Source organism: Manis javanica, chromosome 6 (assembly GCF_040802235.1).
Source record: "Manis javanica isolate MJ-LG chromosome 6, MJ_LKY, whole genome shotgun sequence".
Classification (NCBI taxonomy): domain Eukaryota; kingdom Metazoa; phylum Chordata; class Mammalia; order Pholidota; family Manidae; genus Manis; species Manis javanica.
Window position 1 is genome coordinate 1,601,419 of NC_133161.1, and position 20,558 is coordinate 1,621,976.

Sequence of the window (20,558 nt, forward strand, 5' to 3'; positions counted from 1 at the left end):
TTGATGATTGAGAAGAAAAATACCCCCATATTAAAATTCCTGATTAGCTCTCTGTCAAATGTGAGAGCAGAATAAAGACACCTCCGTGTCTGCAAGCCGGGGTGCTGGTCTCGTGGGCTCCGCCCCAGGAAGCTACTGGAGGTGCTTCACCTTGCGAGGAATGAACTAGGACACCGGCAGCCCGAGGGGAGAGGTGGTGGAACCCAAATGAGCCAGAAGGATTCAACCCACAGGATGGTGCCTAGAAGAGTGCCCTACAGCCGGTCCAGATGGGAGCAGAATGGAAGGTTCTGGAAGGAATGTCTTTACAATGATAAAATCGGAAGATTACCTACTGTATTTTATGTATTGTATTGAGAGAATATAGTTCTGGAGATTTTTTTTGGATGAATTTGGGTTTTTTTGTCCCTGTCATTAAGATACATTACAAAACCTTATTATTTAAAACAGTGAAAACGGACACAGAAACAGAAGCCCCCAGTGCCTCTACATTGCTCCCTGTCCCATATAAACATGGAAAACTTGGCATACGCTAACAGAGGTGCCAGAGCTGGCCAAGAGAGGATGGGCTATGGCCTGAGGGAAGAACCTAACATTTTTCTACCAATCAGTGTTCCATACCATATGCAGAATAAACGTGCTGACATTGAAATGTGAAAGGCAAACCATAAAGGTACATAAAGGAAATGTGGGAAATGTTTGTGATCCCAGAATGTCTAAGGATTTCTTAAATCTCCCAAAGTACAAACAATAAAGAGTAAAAACTGATGGACTTACAGTAATGAGAATGAAGACTTTACTCAAAATAATACATAAAACTAGAAGATGGTGGCAGGCCAGAAGATACTCTCAGTGGCTAAATCAACAAGGGATGATGTGTCAAAAATACAAAAAGTGCCAGCAAATCAGCAGGAGGCCGAGTGTAATATATGAGGTAATAATGAAGAGCATATGATTCAACCTCATTAGTAATTAATATGCATAATTAAATTTTTTTTCAAAAAGAGCTGAAAGAATGACTCATTTGCTGTACTTTATAACATCACTTATTTTTCAAACTGGGAAGTTGTTCATGGTGTCTAACTTAAATCTCTGGGCTAAGCTGCCTATGAGGAGGCAACTCGATCATCTCCATGAACTATACATACAACAGAATATAGTCAGTAAGTCGCTGTAGAGCATTATTCTAAGCCTTTGCATGCTCTTGAGCTGTGCTGTCTTCCAGAATACGAGGCAGGTCAGAGGAAAGCGTCCACTGGGCCCTGCAGTGCAGCAGCCCCTCCCCCCACCCCGTGCAGCTCGGCCCCAGGCCTCCCAGGCCTGCACGGCCACCGCTCTTCCTGCAGGACAGGACACCCAGCCACACCTGTTTTTCATGGCCAGCACCATGTAAAAAACTTTTCTAGCTTTTCAGTTTAAAATAACTTTAGACTCGCAAAGCTTGTAAAACTAGCATACAGAACCCTCCCGCACCTGCACCCAGTTCCCCAAATGGGAACATTTCAGAGAACCCGACTTCAGCAATCAGAACAGGAAGTTAATGCTGATGAACACTGTCAATTAGTTTGTACTCCTCCCTGGATTTTGCTGTCCCGCTGATGTCCTTTTCTCTGGCCCAGATGACACCCTATTCTCAGCACCCCCCAGCCCCCCAGCCGTGTCCCAGGGGACAGATTCTCAGTCTTTGCTGGTTCTTCAGTTTGGGCCTGTCTGGTGTTTTGTCAGGGTTACCTTCAGACAGGTGTTCTGGGGGCACAGTGCAAAAGGTGTGCGACATTCTTTTCAGAGCACGGGACGTGGGGGCACAGGGCTGGCATGTGTCCCCGTGGGTGATGGTGACTAATCATGCAGGAAGGATGCTGTCTGTCCAGGGCTGCCATGGAAAAGCTATAGTTTTTCCCGTGTGATGAACAGGTACCTGGGAGGAGAAACGCTGAGGCTGTGTCCGCGGGAACCTGGGTGTTCTATTACTCATTCTCCTTATCATCACTATCTTTATTCTCTCACTTGTGTTGTCCCCATCGTTGTCTTTTAAGTTCAGTACACACCTATCTTTCTGTAAGATTATAAATTCTGTCCCAGAAAAAATTACACTATTGATCTCAACTAGATTCATTAGCTCTGAAAGCCAAAATATGAATGATGAGATTAGTTTACCTAAAGTCAATGGTGGTGGTTCTGGATCAAGAACGTATTCTTTTTCCGGGTCTCCCACTGTAGGGCCGTGTGTAGTTCTCTTAAGCCCAGTGTCTGTTACTGCTTCTGTATTTCTTAGGGGTGTGGGTCTGTTCTTTCTCTTTGGTGCCTTTGTCTTAGAATGATCTGCTATGGGAAGATTTCGAAGTTGAAGATCATGTAAAATGTGATCTTGTAAAGCAACTGCAGTGACTGCTAGATTATCTTGTTTAGTTGAATGACCCTAAAAAATAGGAAAAAAGCCCTAAGTACACAACATTATGTAATGTATCATTTAGAAGAAAACTTAGGCTTTAATACTCAACCTTGACAGCAAACTAGACTAAATCTAATTAGGAATGCTTGACCCCTTGTTACCCTAAGACGGAGCAAAGCCTAGTCTCACCATTTATGTTAATGACACAGATATGTTTTCATTTAATTACTAAGGCCTTACCTTATTGTAACATGAATAAATTCATTATGACCTATCAAAGCTGTGCATGACTGAACACATTCTATGTCACTATAATTAAATTAGCTTCCAGGCAAATCTTGCTTGCAATACCAAAGAGAATCTTGCATTTAAGTACATGCTTTTTTGGTGAAAACATAAATTGCCATGCAGCTGAGAGATGCCTGCAGTAAGTACTACAGCTGACAGTTCCTTACTGAAGCCAGGTTTGCAAACTACAGTTGGCCCTTGAACAACATGGGTTTGAACTGCTCAGATCCACTTCCATGTGTTTTTTTCAATTAATATATTGGAAAACTTTGTGGAGATCTGTGATAATTTGAAAAGACATTCTCTTTTCTCTAGCTTACTTTAAGAGTTCGGTATATAATGCATGTACAAAACATGTTAATTGACTGTTTCTGTTATCAGAAGACTTCGAGTCAACAGCAGGCTGTTACTAGTTAAGTTTTTGGGGAGTCAGGAGTTACACATGGATTTTCAATTGCACAGGGGTCACTGTCCCTAACAAGTGTTCAAGGGTCAGCTGTATATTTTTATATTTTCAAATAGCTGAATTAAAATATATTCATGAGTAAAACAATGTGTGTGTATTAAGTTTTAAAAAAGGATTGTGTACCTTATTTTTTAACATGCTGAATCAGGAAACGTTGAACATCGCCGCCTGGCTTTATCAGATTGTGTTATCATATCACATTCCTTTAATTCTTCTACTGTAAAAACATAGTCAACAGAAAGTCAAAGTTAGAGAGTCCATAAAAATTTCTATTGAAGCTTATGGGGAAGATACACTTTGAGAGTGGGGCTGATAATGCAGTCATGGGCATGCTCTCTCGAGCACCCAGATTCTGGAGGAACCCAAGCCAGTCATGACTTGATTCAGCGTTGTCCTCAAATAATTCACCAGCTAGCTGCAGGGGACATAGCACTATGAATGAGAACGACCCACTGCTTAGTATGATGGTGTTATACCTACATACAATGAAATTTCAGACTGAAAGGGTCAGAGAAGTTAAGGGAAGTATCTCCTAAAGATAGAATATTTTAACTGGGATTTGCAGGACAGAGAGGAAAATGAACATGCTACACTGCAGGTACAAGAAAAACAAAGGCCCTCAGGGACTCAGCACGTTACTGTTTCGGGGAGAAAGGGAACAATGAATGTACTGGAATGGAGGAAGAATGGCTGACGTCGGGCAGTCCAGAACACAGACGTATAGGAAATGGAGGCCACGTCTGGGTTTTTGTTGTTTGCTGGATGAGACCTTGTAACAGGTGTGACAGGGCACAGCTTGCACTTATTGTTAGGATTAACTGAGACAACCTTTGTAAGGTATCTAAAATGGGTCCTTTCACACAGACAACTCTGTAAATGGTTATTCTTCCACTCTCTTCAAAGCACCTGGAAGAAGTGAGTATCTCTTTTAGTTTTTAGACAAAGGGTGTACGCTTCATGAAGACAAGAGTCTAAAACATACTGAGATGAGGAGAAACAGTAAGTTGCTGAAATCATCTAGGATATAGTATTGTGGGCCTGACTTTAAGACTAGAAAGGAATTAAGCCAAACTACATACCTAAGGATCAAAACCTGCATTGAATTATTCCAGTAGTATAAGTTTACTAAAGAGTGAGTGCGGAGAGAAAAAACGATGGACAATGGAAACAAATTGTGAGCTCTCTAGGGCTAAAGGCTACTCAGGCCCCTTAGAAGCTGGAGTATAGATTTTACTGCAGCCTTTCTCTGCTTCCTTTCAATTTGGACATCTAGAGATGCATGAAAGAAATATCCAGTATTCATCATGGCAGTGCACGCTAGAGAGGTGGCTGGAGTATTTAAAATGCTGAAAGATCACTATTAGGATCTACTTTCAAAGTGCCTGTAACCTAGTAGAATATATCATACTAAAAGTCGCTTAAGAATCACAGCTTTTATCTCACGTATCAACACTATAAACCACCGTAATTGATATAATCAAAGTAAGAACTTTAAAAAACTGTGCCGCTTGTTAAGTCCTGTAGTAACCCTGATTTTCAGAGTTGGAAACTTCAAATATTTACCCCCACGCCATTTTATGAGAAAACATATCCAGAGATTAGTGGCTCCTTCAAGAGTATATACTTAGTCTGTGAAATGGGTTAGAAACTTAATCCTCTTAACATTAAGAACTACAGTAGCAATATTATTTCTTTGAAAATTCCATTATTAACTACTTAAAAGTGGTAGTAGGGCTTGGTAATAAAAACTCATTGTGGTGCTCATGTACTCACCTACCTATCCGTCTAAGTGACCTTCTGCTAGTTATACAACACGATGATTACAGACACGCGCACCCAAGAGAAACAACAGTTTTAAAAGACAAAACGATGCACGGTCTTGTCTTTCCCACTTAGGAACTCCTTGTTTGCACATTTTCGGTGAGATTCCACCCAGGACGGCCGGATGTACGAACACCCCGCCAGCCCGAAGGAGCCGCGCCTTCCAGCGGCTCCCTTCGCTCCACCACCGCCGGAACCCCGCCCCGTCCCGCCCCCTTCCCTCTCTCCTCCAAACATTGTCCCCGCCGCACCCACCGAGACCTGCGCCCGGGTCTCCGCGCCTCTTGCCGCTGCCTAGCAACTGCGTCCGCGGCAGTTGCGCCCGACCGCGCATGCTCAACGGCCCAGCGACGCCAGCGCACGGCACCACGTTAGGGTCGCAGTCTGCTGCTCTCCCATGCGCGCATGCTCGCCTGCCTCTCCCCGCGCACAATACTGACGCCCCAGGCACTCCTGCATCGCGCATGCTCCTCGGCTCTGCCCTGCGCGCAGTACCGACGTCTCAGCCTCCAGGCGGCGCTCTCGCTGCCCCGCGCGCGCGCTACCGCCCCGTCGCGCGCACACTCATGCCGCAGGGTAGCGGCGCGCGCCCTGAGGGGTGCTCGGAGAGCCGGGGACGGGAGTCTCCTTCCGCGCGGAGGCCACAGCACAGCTGGCTGCCGTGGGGCCACTCCCCTTGACGAGGTTCCGCCGTCTCCACGGAGGCGACCGTTCGTCCAGCGCGCACTTCCCCGAGAGCGCGTGCGGGCACGCGTGCGGTCGCGCCCCCCATTCCCCGCCCGCAACGGCTGCGCCCCGCCCCACGCCGCTGCGGCCCCGCCCCGTCGCCGCGCCCCGCCCCCGCGGCCCATCCGGCCGGCTGAGCTCCGCGGCCGCGCCTTCCAGGTCGCCGGCCTTCTCTCTTGCGGTGTCTGCTGCCGTCTCGGGCGTGCTTCCCTCCGGCCGCGCGGCCTGCGTACTGCGGGCGTCCCCGCCGGCTCCCTTTGCTCCCGTGCGCCGTGTTTCCCGCCTCCTTCGTGTTCCTTCAGGTGGTGTTGAGGCCGGTGTGACACACGTGGGTCACCTGGAAACCCGCCGGGCGCAGGGCGGAGGCTCGTATCCCCGCTGCTGGCGGGCCGCGCGCCCCCGTCGGACCTCAGGTAAAGGCCCCGGACTGCCCTCCCCCGACGCGGCCCCGGCCTCCCCCAGCGCTTGCTGCGACCTCAACCCGCGAGGCTTCGGCCGCTGGTCGGCCGTGGCCCCGGAGCTGTCCCGGCTCATTGTTCTCATTGTTTCCTTTCTCTTAAGGATCTCAGACCTGCACTGCCAGCTGCCAGACATTCTCTGATTTTTCGGTTGTCCGGTAAGAACGTAAATCTGGTCACTAATACTCCATCACGGTCAGAGGCAGAAAGCAGAATTTTTTTAAATGACAGCGACTCACTTGTGCTATTTAAACATAAGTCTTTACTTCTATTGAAATAAACAAGCTGAGAGTGCAAAGAAAACATACAAAATGCAAACAGTCCTATTTTTTTTGCTACCCTGAAAACACAGTCTAAAGAAGTTACCAGCTAAGTTGGTTGGTAATTGATCATTGATCATTAAAGGCCTAAAAGGTTAAATGTTTGGCATAACTTTGAATAAATGAATTATATTATGTCCATTAAGCAAGATAATTTGTATTTCCATCTAAGATAATGTAATTTTTTTCTTAGTGGAATTAAATCACCTACGCTGGCCACTCCTGTTTGGAAGTCTGTAAAAACAGATTAAAAACAAGCCACATAGTTTTGATAAACCAAATTAAATTCATAGTGAATTTTAAGTTACTATTTTTTTCACTTAATAATTCAGAATTTCCCAGCAAATTTTGTAACCTTGATTTATGTTCCATTTGGTGATTGGCCTGGAAGAGAAGGAAGGGTCTCTGCCATTCTGAGGCTCTCCCAGTCTGTGGCTGTGTCAGGACAGCAGAGGGGAGCTGAGAAGGCTTTGGACTCACGTGCAGATGCAAGTCAGATGCGTACATCCTTGCTCGGTGTCTGAATCGCGGCAGGTTGCATTAGTCCCTGAACTTGGGTTCCTTGTACATGTGGGGGGCACTCGTTACTTCTCCCCTCTCAGCTTCCGTTCTTTGGTCCTGGGATGAAACGGATGACCAGCCTGAGGCAGGCAGAAAACCGCAGTGCCTTGGCCGCAGTGACTTAGCTGGGGGCCTAGACAGGCCGATCCAGTGAGCTTAGTATTTTTGTGGGGGCTACTGGAAAATTCCTTTACTGGAAACAAGAAAAGATGTGAAGCCGCAGCTGTGCGCGCTCTCCTGTCATCACAAGGCGTGAGCCCGCAGCTGCCGGGGGCATCCGTGAACCACAGGAGGAGGATCGTGCAGGAAACGGCAGAGATTTGGCCGGAGGCCAGGCCCCAGTGGTGCCTCTGAGGCCCCGGAGCTCGCTCGGCCTCAGCCTCTTCACTTACCTGTGTGAAGACATCCCTTTTATGCTTCAGCCAGTTGGGTCTGGTTTTCTGTTACTTGTAGCAGGAAGCGTTCGAGTGATAAATAAGTGCACTGTCACCATCTCCGGGATGTGGTGGGACTGAAAATGTCCTTTGGATGTGAACTGCTTCGTACAGTGCCTGCTATTCTTCATATCCATTTTAGAGTATTTTTTCTGAGTCTCACAAAGTTCTAAGAAAATCCCTACTTCTTAATTCCTTCCTTCCATCCAATTGTTTAAAATTTCGTGAGTTTTACTCCCCAGATTTTCTTCTTGGTTGCACAGAGTATTTCTCTGCAGGCTTTTGTTTAAACATTTCACCTTGTAATTGTTACTTTCATGACAAAAGCAGATCTGACAGGGCTGATATTTGAAGGAGATGTGATGGGGAATGTGTTCCTCATCTCTTCTCAAGATAGTGGGGTCCTGTCTTCAGACTAAGTGACATACCAGAATGCTGTGTCCTCACGTAGGGCTCAGTACCACGTAGAGCCTGCCAGTCTCACTCCCAAAACCGTGCTCTCAATGATTTATCTATATTCTGATGTTACACCATTAGCTCCTTTGTCTGTTTAAAGAGAGTCCTGAGCTATCACATGTATGCAGAGCATGTTGGCATCTTCTGAAAACCCTTGTTGAGTACGTTCTGCATGGTACCACTGTGTCCTTTGTGTAGGCACTCATGTGATTTGTTTATTGTAGAATCTCAAAATCATGAATGTTCTGGGAATGGTCCGAAGAGAAAAGGCTGAAGAAGATTGGAGAGGTAATTAGAGGTACAAGTGGATGATAGGATGCATTTTGTTGCTCTACTTAGTTGCACGGCGAAGGACTTGGGTGTGCTTAGGATGAACATGGGTGTGCTCTGTTCTCTCCTTTCCTTAAGAAAGAAGCTGTCACGTGTGCTGTGTTGAGGAGATGCATCTGTGAATGCTGTGACAAGACCAGAAGGGTGGTGGTGCCTGTGTGCCTCAGCGGGGAGGGGCACCTGGGTGGTAACCGTTTCCGGAAAGGGGACTCTTACATAGTATCTGGTCCTTGTAAGAGACAGCGCAGGGACGGTGTCCAAAGACCAGAATTGGCAGCTGCAGTTGTCTGCTTGTTGAGGATGAGGTCCTCCCAATATTACACTGGAGATAAGTTGATAATGGGAATGTACAAATTCTTTGTACGTCCTGCCCACAGGGTTAGAGTTCGTCCATTTGCATAGTTTCTGAGCACAAGGCGCCCGGGCAGGGTCAGAATGGCTCTTGGTTCAGTGTCCTACTCTGCACACACTCGGTATCTTGATGCTTTCACGTTTCTCCTTGGTTATCTACAGGATATTTCCAGTCCTACTCAGTGCATATCCTGTTCCTGCCTCTCTTCACCCAGCCCCTGACCCTGAAAGTAAACCTAGGGAGCAGAAATTAGTGGCCCAGAGTTCATCTTCTTCAATTTAGCCCTCAGTTTTAACTGGTGCCAAACATTTCCTTCAATTTATTTCTCTTAATCTTTAGTATTGCCTTTAGCTTTCTGCTAATGCTTCTAGATTTATTACCAGTTTCTATTCCAAACTTGTTTCCACCCAAGTCATTCTTTTTTCAAATAATTCAAAGTCCTTTACTGTATTTTGTAACATGGGAGGTTGAGCGATTGTTGGGAAATTTTCAGTCTCTCCTAGTTTCACAGCAGCCATTGCTGTAAAGACTCAGGTATACTAGTGGGACTTCTAAAATATTTTCTTTCCTAAGAATTATACTAGAGTTTTCTTTTGTTTTTAATAAAGCAATGAAAAGGAGCTTAGGATGAGTTATTTCAATTCTTCTGGCAAAATGCACTTAAATACTTTTACGTCTATGACAAGAGGCAGGATGATCACACTGCTCCTGTTTTCATTAAATGGTGGTGGGGAAACATTAATGAAAACACCTCCTGCACTGGAGAAATGGGGAGGAATCATCTTATTTCACGTTTCTGTCTATAATGTAAGTCATGGGTATAACAAAAGGGCTCCTTTAAAAACTTGTTTTCTGAATAGAAAATGGAACAAATTTATTCTTTGTTGTTGAACAATTTATCCCTTTGGTGAAGAAGATCCTCTTGTTATGGTCTAATAACTGACATGAAAAGAATGTCCATGTGGGCTCTGCTGCGACCGCCGTGTACCAGACACTTAGAAAAAGTCTTGCCAAATCAATCTGCTTGTTCATCATGTCAGAGGAGTTTGATTGGGCAATATGAACCCTATTCTGACATTTGTGTTTTTTATGTCCTCATTGAAAGTTTTGGAAGGTGTGTAAAAGCATTACAAATACCTTTTGTTGGTTATTAGTACCAACTCTTAAATAACCTGGGAGTTAAATGTTTGCTGGTTTCTAACCACTGCTGCTAAAGTGCAACCTGTCAAAAAATTGAGTTGGTTGATGCTCTGATATGTTCACTACAAAGGAGGCTGTTTCCTGGTTGAAACCCCACAGGTTTTTTAAATTAATAGGCTTTATTTATTTAGGACAATTTACAGATAAATTAAGCAGATGGTGTAGGGAGTTCCTGTCCCATGTGGTCGACACTGCCCTGATACCACGATTAGAGGATATAAGAAAGGAAGACTGCAAACAAGCATCCCTCAGGAACATAGATGCGTTTTCCTTAACAGAATATTGCAAATAGAAGTCCAGTGTATAAAAAGAATTACATGCCATGACCAAGTGGGACTTATGCCAGTATTTAAAGCTTATTCAAAATTCAAAAACCAATCAATGTAATCCATCATATCAGCAGGCTAAAGAAGAAAAATCATATGGTCCTATCAATATCTGCCGAAAAGGCATTTGAGAAAATTAAACAGCCATTCCAATAAGAACTCTCAGCACACTAGAAACCGAGAACTCTCTCAACTTGATGGAAAACACTACAAAAATCGACAGCTAGTATCATACTTAATGGTATGATACCAAAAACCAGATGCTTTGCCCCTTTGTTCAGAAGCAATGCACAAATGTTCCTTCTCAGCACGCCTGTCCGGTGTCACAGTGGAAGTCCTAGCTGACACGGTAGTACAAGAAAAAGAGTGAAAGTGTACAGATTGGGAAGAAATAGAACTGCCTTTGTTCACAGATGACATGATTGTCTATGTAGAAAATCCAGCAGAACTGGCAAAAAAAATTCTGAATCAGTAAGCAGTTATGACAACAGCAGGATACAAAAGCCAGTCACTTTCCTATATACCAGCAATGAACAAGTGGAATTTGGAATTAAAAATAGAATATCAGTGCATTAGCACCAAAGAAGAGAGAAATACTTCGGTATAAATCTAATAAAATATGTAGAAGATTTATATGAGGAAATCTACAAAATTGTTGAAAGAAGCCAGAGAAGATATAAATAAATAGATACTCCATGTCTCTGTGTAGGAAGGCTCAGTATGTTTAAGAGGTCGATTCTTCCCCACTTGTTCTATAGATTCAATATAGCCAGCAAGTTGTCTTGTGGATATTTATAAACTGATTCTAAGCTTTTTTTTTTCTTTGCTTTTTTTTAAGGAATCTTCTCTTCTTTTTCTGCCGTCTGTGGTTTTAACTGAGCATTTTATATGATTTTATTTTTCTTCTTTCTTAGTATATCAATTATACTTAAAAAAATTATTTTAGTGGCTGCCCAAGAGTTTACCATACTCATTAAAAACGCTTAAATCCATTTCCAAGTAATGCAGTGCTGCTTCACGGGCGGCGCAGGGGCTTGGTAAGTGTCCCAGCCCCTCCCTGCCACCCACCTCAGTTACCCGTGAGCTGTAAACACCAGTATATCACTGCTTTTTATTATTTTGAACAAGTGGTAGTCCGTTAGATCAGAACCTGTATCACTTGCCTTTTTTCTGAAGAACTTTTAACATTTCCAGTAAGGCAAGGTCTCCTGGCAGCAGATTCCTTTAGCTTTTGTCTGAAAAAGTCTTTGTTTCTCCTTCACTTAAAACACTTGTTTAGGTAACATTCACATAGCATAAAATGAATCATTTTAAAGTGAGCAGTTCAGTGGTATTGGATGTAGTCATAATGCTGTGCAACCATCGCTTCCACCTAGTCCTGCATTTCTACAGCTCCGTGTAGAAAATAAAGTCCTGCGCCTGTTAGGCAGGTGCTCCCTGCTCCTTCTTCCCGCAGTCCCTGGCTCCCGCCAGTCTACATTCTGTTCCTATAGATTTATCTATTCTGGATATTTTATATAAACAGAATCTTGCATTGTGTAGCATTTTGTGTCCAGTTGTTTGACTCAGCATGTTTTTGAGGTTCATCCATGTTGTAGTATGTTTCAATAATTCATTACTTTCTGCAGCTAAGTAATCTGTTACATGTATGTAATACAATGTTACCCATTCATCCATTCATGGACATTTGAATAGTGTTGGTAACACTACTGTGGATCTATACTACGTGTATTTGAGTATCTGTTTTTAATTCTTTTATGTATACACCTAGGAATGAAATTGATGGGTCATATGGTAATTCTGTGTGAACTGCCAAACTGTTTTCTATAGTGGTTGTACCATTTTACATTCCTGCCAGCAGTGGGGTTTCAGTTTCTCCACATCTTCTCTAACACTTGGCTATTTTCCTTTTTTTTCCCCATTATTGCCATCCTAATAGTTGTGAGGTGGTATCTCACTGTGATTTTGATTTGCATTTCCCTAATCACTAATGATGTCAAGCTACTTTTCATGTACTTGCTGGCCATTTGTATATTATCTTTGAAGAAGTATATACTGAAATCATTTGTTCATTTTTAAATTAATTTGTCTTTTTGTTGTTGAGTTTTAGGAGTTTTTATTAAGGTATCACTGATATACACTCTTATGAAGGTTTCACATGGAAAACATTGTGGTTACTACATTCACCCATATTATCAAGTCCCCCTCACACCCCATTGCAGTCACTGTCCAGCGTAGTAAGATGCCACAGTCACTACTTGTCTTCTCTGTGCTATACTGCCTTCCCTGTGACCCCCTTACATTATGTGTGCTGATCATAATGCCCCCTAATCCCCTCCCCACCTGCCCTCCCCCATCTCTCCCCTTTGGTAACTTCTGGTCCCTTCTTGGAGTCTGTGAGTCTGCTGCTGTTTTGTTCCTTCAGTTTTTTCTTTGTTCTTATACTCCACAGATGAGGGAAATCATTTGGTACTTGTCTTTCTCCGCGTGGCTTATTTCACTGAGCATAATACCCTCTAGCTCAGTTCATGTTGTTGCAAATGGTAGGATTTTTTTTCTTCTTGTGGCTGAATAATATTCCATCGTTTATATGTACCACATCTTCTTTATCCATTCATCTACTGATGGACACTTAGGTTGCTTCCATTTCTTGGCTATTGTAAATAGTGCTGTGATAAACATAGGGGTGCATCTGTCTTTCTGAATCTGAGAAGTTGTATTCTTTGGGTAAATTCCTAGGAGTGGAATTCCTGGGTTAAATGGTATTTCTATTTTTAGTTTTTTTGAGGAACCTCTATATTGCTTTCCACAATCGTTGAACTATTAGGATTTCATTATATTTTCTGGATATGAAACCTTGATCGTATATGTGATTTGCAAATATTTTCCCCCATTCTCTGGGATGTCTCTTCATTCTCTTGATAGTCTACTTTGATGCACAAAAGCTTTAAATTTTGATGGGGTTCAACTTACATGCTTTCTTTTGTTGCTTGTGTTCTAGACATGTTATAGTCAAGAAATCATTGCCAAGTATGATGTTATGAAGGTTTTTCCCTGTGTTTTCTTCTAAGAGTTTTATGGTGTTAGCTCTTACAAGTGGATCTTTGATCTATTTGAAGTTAATTTTTGTGTGTGGTATAAGGCAAAAGTCCAACTTCATTCTTTTGCATGCGAATATCTATTTTTCCTAGCACCATTTTTTGAAGACTGTTCTTTCCCCATGAATGGGATTGACATTTTTGTCAAAAATAAGTTGGCCATAGATGTGAAAGTTTATTTCTTATTTCTCAATTCTATTCCATTGGTCTATTTGTCTGTCCTTATCCTAACAGTATACCAAAACCACAGATTATTGTAGTTGTGTAGTAAGTTTTGAAATTGAAAAGTATGAGATCTCCAATTTTGCTCTTCTTTTTCAAAATTGTTTTAGATATTCTGGATCCTTTGAAATTCCATGTGCATTTTAGAATGTATTTTTTTATTTCTGCAGAAACGCCATTGAGGTTTTGATAGGGGACTGTTGCAGTGAATCCATGTATCACTTGGGGTAGTGCTGTCACCTTAACAGTATTAAGCCTTCTGACCCTTGAACCTAAGATGTCTTTCCATTTATTTAGGTCTCTTTAATTTCTTGTAGCAACATTTTATAGTTTTCAGTATATAAGTCTTGCACATCAATGGTTAAATTATTCCTAAGTATTTTATTCTTTTTGATGCTACTGTAAATGGAATTGTTTTTTAAATTTCTTTTTTCAGATTGCTCATTGCCAGTGTCTCCTGTACCTTTGCAAGATAATTTCCCCAGATACAGATTTCCAGGTTACTGGGTTTTTTCCTTTCTTTCAACACTTTAAATGTTCTCCTCCACTCTTCTTGCCTGCGTGATTTCTGGAGAGAAGTCTGACTGATGGAGTCCTTGATCTCCTTTCTGTAAAGGCAAGGTGGTTTTTTTTTTTAACTCAGACATCTTTCAAGATTTCGTCTTTTGTCTTTGTTTTCTGTAGTTTGTTTATGATGTTTCTGGGTATACATTTTTGGTGTTTATTTTTCTTGATGTTCTCTGAGCTTCCTGGATGTGTGGTTTGATGTCTGTCATTAATTTTGGAGTATTCTTAGCCATCATTCATGAAGATTTCTTTTACTCCTCTCGCTCTTTCTTCTTCTGGTATTCGCATTACACATGCAAAATCTTTTGTAATTGTCTCATAGTTCTTGGATAGTTCCATTTTTTTCATTATTTTTTCTCTTTGAACTTCAGTTTGGGAAGTTTTATTGACACATCTCCAGGAGCACCGATTTCCTTGGCCACCAAAGGCATCCTTCATTTCTGTTTCAGTGTTTTTGACTTCTGGCATTTCCTTTTGAATCATTCTTAGCATGTCCATCTCTCTGCTTACATTGCCCATCTGTTCTTGTGTGCTGTTCACTTTTTCCATTAGTGCCACTGTCACATTAATCATAGTTTCAAACAATTCCACGTTTGGTAGTTCCCAAATCTCTGCCATATCCGAATCTAGTTCTGATGCTTGCTTTGTCTCTTCAGACACCATTTTATTTTGCCTTTTGTATGCCTTGTCATGTTTGTTGAGAGCCAGACCTGTATTGGGTAATAGGACCAGAGGTTACCAGACCTTCAGTGTGAGTTTTATTGTTACCTGACCAGAAGCTGTGCTGTGTTTCATTGCTGCTGTTGCTGTAGGTGTGAAAGCTTATCCAGTGCCCTTGTTTTTCTTTCTCCATTGTCTGTGGGTTTCCCTTGAAACTCCTTCTTACACAGATGCTGTATCACAGGTGCCTTCGTTGGGGCCCTTCCTGATTATGCTGCTGATGTGGCAAGCTGTGGGGAAGAGAAGCATCCTGTGATGTTGTGATTGGGTCTTTTTTTTTAATGGACCAGCGTCCCTGGGCTGTGACGTTTACCAGAGAGCTCTTTGGCCTTTTCTTCCCTTCCCTCTGTGAGAAGGAAGAACAGTGGGGACTCAACCCACCCATTTATCTTTTCAGCAAGAGTGTTTCCCTGAGGGTGCAAAGCCCCCTCCCACTCCCACTGCAGTGTTCACCGTGGGAACCTGGTCAGGCTCCTAGAGGTAAAGCTTGGAAAGTATGGGGGCCCCATGAGGCCGGGCCCCCTGGCTAACTCTTCAGCTCACCCACGCCCGGCCCCCGTGGTGTTCAGTGTACCTGCCAGTGCTGGCTCCCTGCTGGCGCTCCCATCTGCTGCCATGGTTCTCCGCGTTCCCCTCCCTCCAGTCTGGGGTATGGGTTCACCCTGCCACCTCAGTTCTCTGGTGGTTCTAAGAAGAGTTGTTGATTTTCAGTTCCACTTTTTTCTCATGAGGATGGAGAAGTGGTGGCTGCAAACTGTTTATATGTCAGAGTAAAAACCAGAATTTGCGGATCCAGGTAAGTTTTTCTTTTGACTCTCCTCCTGTTGTGTTACTGCCTTTTATTCCCTTCCACCGGAGACGTTTTTCTTTCCCCCTCATTACCTGCCCTTTTAGTCCTTCCACCTTTTATTATGTATGACCCCAGAATTTTTTACTTGTTCCCTTTGCACTCCACTGCCTACTACTTACTTGTTGTATATTACACATTTCCAAACTCTTCCCTTATTTTTTTCTTTCATAAATTGTTAGTGAATCATTGAGTGATGGATTCAGATCTTTATTTGTGTTCTTTCAAATTTTGGGTTTTTTAACAAAATCACTTTTTTTGAAAAATGATAAAACCTTGTTATAAAATTTCTAACAATGTATAACTGTACAAAGAATAAAGTAAACACATGCATACATACATACTTAATATGTGTGCACACACATAAAACCCCACCACCCAAAAGTAATGGTCATGAACATTTGGTGATTATCATTAAGCCATGTTTCCAATGCATATGGACAGATAGATAGTGAAAATTATTTTGAGATGAAGGGAATCACACTATTACATGTGTTGCAAAATAAAAAGTATTGGGTTTTGTTTTTAGATAAAATTTCTTTACTACTAATACTTTGTTTCTAAAAGATCTTTCCAAAATATAGGGAAAATCTCAGCTTTATGGTCAAACTTCTGTTTGTAAAGATAGCCCTTCCCACGTCCTCCTGTCCTCTTTGCCATCAGCATCTGTGTTAGTCTCATAAACAGAGGTCCCTGTAAACTTTTAAGACTAAGAGGCAGAGGTTGCAAAGCTCTTGTTAAACATTCCGGATTTAATGTAGCTGGTGAAAATGATGTGGTAGACTCCTTGCTAAAGCTGTTACTGATTAAAGATCTGACACAATTAGACCAGGTAGTGACTTTAGAAGAGAAAATGACTAGGATGATAGCCAGGAAGGAGCTTCAGAAGGGAGATTTACAGATTCAAAGATTAAGAGAAGCTCTTGGGGATATGTTAATGAATCTCCCAAGTCATTTGTGATGAAGGCCATGCTTTAAAAGCCTAAGTTGAATGAATGTTACGATACAGGTTTTTTTTTTGGTCTGGCATTATTTAATCATATTAGCCATAATCTTATGCTGTGATCCATGTATTTGGTTCCTGGTGGTGTATCTGTCATAGCTGGTGGGATTATCCACAGTTCTCTACTCTTCCTCTTATGGAGGTGAAGAGAGACCAGCCAAATGAGAACACGCAGGCTGGTTGGTCAGATCTTCCAGAGCAAAGGAGTCGCCACCATCACTTGCATTCAACAGAGACTTGAAGGTAGGCACAGGAGTGGGGGAGGCTCATAGTGCAGAAGCGGAAGCTCAGGTGTGCCACGTTGGAGGCTGTGGGCACAGAGAAGTTGGCTCAGTAGAAGTGGGACATCTCACATGACTGGTTTGGGGCGAATTTGGCTTTCCTTGGCTTGTCCTGAAGTAGGGATAAAACCTGCAGTCATTGTCCAAGCCCATGGGGCGCACTACCAACAGGTCCCAAGTCCGTTGGGGCCCCGCTGCCGACGGATCCTGTGCATGTGCGGCTGTTGCTGCAGATACTGTGGCTTGGCTTCCGGGCCTGTTTGCTGCAGAGGTTTGTGGGTAAGTGTTCTGTCGTCACATGGGCTGGCCACGGTCCATTTGTATAGCCAATCCCTCAAAGTTTCCTTGTTTGGATCAGTCTTCTGTTATTGTACTAATGCTGTAGTATAAGCCCTCTCCCCACCAAATGCGGCCTTACTGGTTTTAAACAGCAGGATTCACGTGCCTCATGAAGGCTGCAGTTGGCACTTGCAGCTGGCCTGGCTGGAGGGTATTTTGGTCTTAGCGGGCTCACTTATAATACCAGCAGGCAGTTCACTGAAGAAGGAACCCAGAGGGGCCAGCCGCCATTCAGATGGAATGGGTGGGCTGTTGGCTGACCTAGGTTGGCTGGGCCAGAAGCCCTATGTCGCCAAGCTGGTTGCCCAGGCATGTTTTTCCCTGTGGGGGCAAAAGTTCAGGGGCCATACTCCGTGCCAAGCTTGTTCCCACCTTTGCTTGCACGTCTGTTAAGATGCCACGTGACAAAGCAGGTCACGTGACGGAGCCCGGAGTCAGAACGGGAGGCACTGCAGAGTTGCCTGGCAGGGGGAGTGGGGACAGAGTCGGGGCCTACCTGCTCTCTGCCTAGTGACTTGGCACTTTGCTCCGCCCCCGCCCCTGTGTTTGGCCACGTGACTTGCCTCGTCCAGGCACGTGAAATGGTTGGATAAAAGACAACAGCTTTGTTGATGAGTGTTAATTTTCACGTGAAAACATGGTTACTACTTTTAAAAGAGATTTTAATCCATGAGTCCAGAATTTGTTTAAAATAAGACCATCAAACTACTTTTCTGCAGTTCACATCTTTTTTTTTTTAGAACGCAAAGATAATTTGGAAGTAACGTTCCGTGAAAATTGTGTCATGTGTGTCGTTCATAGAGTGTTCACTTTCTGCATGACTTAAGTCCTCTAGGCATTTCCGAAGGGCCCATTCGTTTCTTTTTGCTTGCCCTCAGTCTCTTAGGAGCCTTTAGATAGTAGCAGTCTTGAAGACTGGTTATACTCTTCCTTCACATTAAATCCTATTATAGTAACTGTCACTATCTTTACTACCCTTAGAGTGAATCATAAAGAAAGTGAGTTTGGCGTATTTTTAGGTGCAGCAGGTGTGTGAGTAGTGTAAGGGTTCACTGCACTTTGGGCGCCCACCGCACACGAAGTTGCATCCTGAGAGGTCCAGCTGCTTCTGGAGAGACTCGAAAACCATTTTTGCTTGTGTTTCTTATTTGTGGTATTCCCCGCACACAGCTCATAGTCTGTACATAGTAGGCACACAGTGAGTATTTGTTGAATCTGTAATTTTCCATGTTGGAATACCCATGTAATCAAAACCACTCAGAAAAGGATGAAATAGAACTTTTTCTCTTTGATTCAGGAAGGATTTTGAAATAAAAGATCAAGGCATCAAATTCTTGACCTTTATAGTAACTCATATGTTTATTAGAATGGAATGTTCTCACCATAGGGCAATAAAGCTTGGGTTTTAGTAGTAAAAAGATGTATGTTCAAATCTAGGCTCTGTTACTTTCTAGGTGTATGTGGTCTTGCACAAGTTACTTAATGTCTTTGTGCCTTAGTTTCCCTGTCTGGAAAATGGGATCACAGTGATGCTGTCTGCCTCACAGGATCATGTAGGATTAAATTAGGTGCTGTATGTGAAGCACTCACCCAGCACCCAGGAGACGGCACGGGCTCAGGAACTGGCCCTAGGCCTTGCTGTTAGTAGAGCTTGTGGAGGGCAAAGCTGGTCTTCTGTTCCAGGCTTAGGTAGTTACCACTCCTCATTACAGGGCCCCTGTGGTAAAAGTTCACCCAGGAAAGAAATGGGCTGGGGGAGTGTTGTTGAATACCATTGAAGGCTTGTTTTTATACAGCCTGCTTAGGCACAGATACAGTACAAATTATTTTTCAACTAAGAAAACAGAAGCAAATTAACATGTTTTATTTGAATTTATGCTACTTAGTTTACACTTTGCAATGAGTTTTGGACAACAGTACATTGAAAGCAGTTTTTTTGAACAATTAAAATTTCAGTGCTAATAGTATGGGAGTTTTATTTATGTCTTTTCCTTATTATCTAAAGCTTTTCGTTCTTTGAGAATGTAAAGTTCTATCATTTCAAACCTCAGAATTAGAACTGAAAACATGGGATTCTTTACTTGAATTGATGAAAGTAATTTATTGTTTGCTGGGTCAAACACAGCATGCCATTTGTCACACTGTGGTTTGTGTATCTTTCTAGAAGCTTTCAACTTTGATCTGAGTCAAAGTACACTCAGTAGCACAGATGACAGAGTCAGAAAAAACCCAGTGATGTGCATTGTCACTCACAGAAACTCTAAGTCAACAAGTACAGAAATGCAGAGTAAAAACCCTACTCCTTTAAAGAGGCTTGTACGTTCTTGTGAGAGAGCAGACAAAGGTGTGGGACAATTTATTAGGTAAAGATTGAGTTCCCTGTGTGCAATCAAAAGGCGTCTCTTCAAGGCCAGATTCTGGCCCTTGCCTGTATTTTTAGGTAAACACTTGCAGGGCTCCGTGCACATAAAAGCGGCTTTCTTAAACTGTCATCAGAGTGGATTTTAGAACGTGCTTTTAATACTTACAAGGCTGATGTTTGCCTTTTAAAAAATGCTATTTGAGATAGCTTTTTATTTAACTTTCCCCTCGGCATGCCTTCTACCTGATTCACAGCAGCATTAAGGAAGCTCACCTTGTTGTGAGACCAGACAAAGATTTAGGGAAATGTTGCACATGTGACCTTTTGAAAGTCAAGGCTTTAAAAAAATCCTTGTTTAAACACCATAAAAACTGGATGGAAAACAAAGGCATATAATCTTCATCTGAACATTTGGTTTCAGATTCTTTTTATTGAGCTTGGGTTGATTATACTATGAGATAAATTGATTGTTTTCCAGGATTGCTCTGTACCTCCATATCCTCTCTGGTTTTGACAAACAATGGCTCAAATCAATAGAAAGGTAAATGAAAGAGGTTTGGGATGTAGGACCTTTGTATATACTGAACTCTCTTCTAGATTAGGATTCTCTTAAAATAAGTTTAGCTATGCTGTTCAGTCTGTGTTTGCAGAGTTAGTTATTGGTAGGAACTTCAAGCTTATATATGAAAAATATTAATCACTGCAAAATCATATATGGTATGGATAGAACATAATTTCTTTGTTTCCTGTTTTGAAGCAAGAGCTTTCCTGTAAATTTATATTTCTGTACCTAGCGTATTTTTAAAGCCAAGTATGTTGAGGTAAAAAAATACAGATACCTTTGTAATTTTACAGTTCCAGGCACTTTTACAGATGCATACAGTCATGTAATCACTACGAAAATCATGATTTATGACATGTTCATCCTCACAAAAGGGTTCCTTGCATCCGTTTGTAATCAATTCATGCCCAGTCCCTGGAGGCCACTC

The 20,558-nt window shown here is 42.6% G+C and overlaps 2 protein-coding genes across 10 annotated transcripts in view; one reads left to right on the plus strand and one right to left on the minus strand.

Moving 5' to 3' along the window:
* Positions 1–5,697, minus strand: part of RNF32 (ring finger protein 32) — a 33,416-nt gene extending 27,719 nt beyond the window's left edge. For 2 of the 9 annotated variants that reach the window (XM_017654688.3, XM_073238142.1), the window contains exons 1-3: positions 5,223–5,694; positions 3,270–3,363; positions 2,158–2,419 (exon numbers count right to left, since the gene is read on the minus strand). In XM_017654688.3, coding sequence (XP_017510177.2) covers positions 2,158–2,419; positions 3,270–3,284 — 277 coding nt within the window. In that variant the 5' untranslated portion in view covers positions 3,285–3,363; positions 5,223–5,694. Of the gene's footprint in view, positions 1–2,157; positions 2,420–3,269; positions 3,364–4,919; positions 5,170–5,222 lie in introns of those variants that run through there. The other 7 variants (XM_073238137.1, XM_073238135.1, XM_073238140.1 and 4 more) reach the window with 7 other exon arrangements.
* LOC118968538 (uncharacterized) overlaps positions 5,373–20,558 on the plus strand; it is a 271,334-nt gene continuing 256,148 nt past the window's right edge. Inside the window, exons 1-3 of the mRNA XM_073239850.1 lie at positions 5,373–5,466; positions 5,564–6,106; positions 6,255–6,309. Of these exons, the coding sequence (XP_073095951.1) occupies positions 5,373–5,466; positions 5,564–6,106; positions 6,255–6,309 (692 nt within the window). The remainder of the gene's footprint in view (positions 5,467–5,563; positions 6,107–6,254; positions 6,310–20,558) is intronic.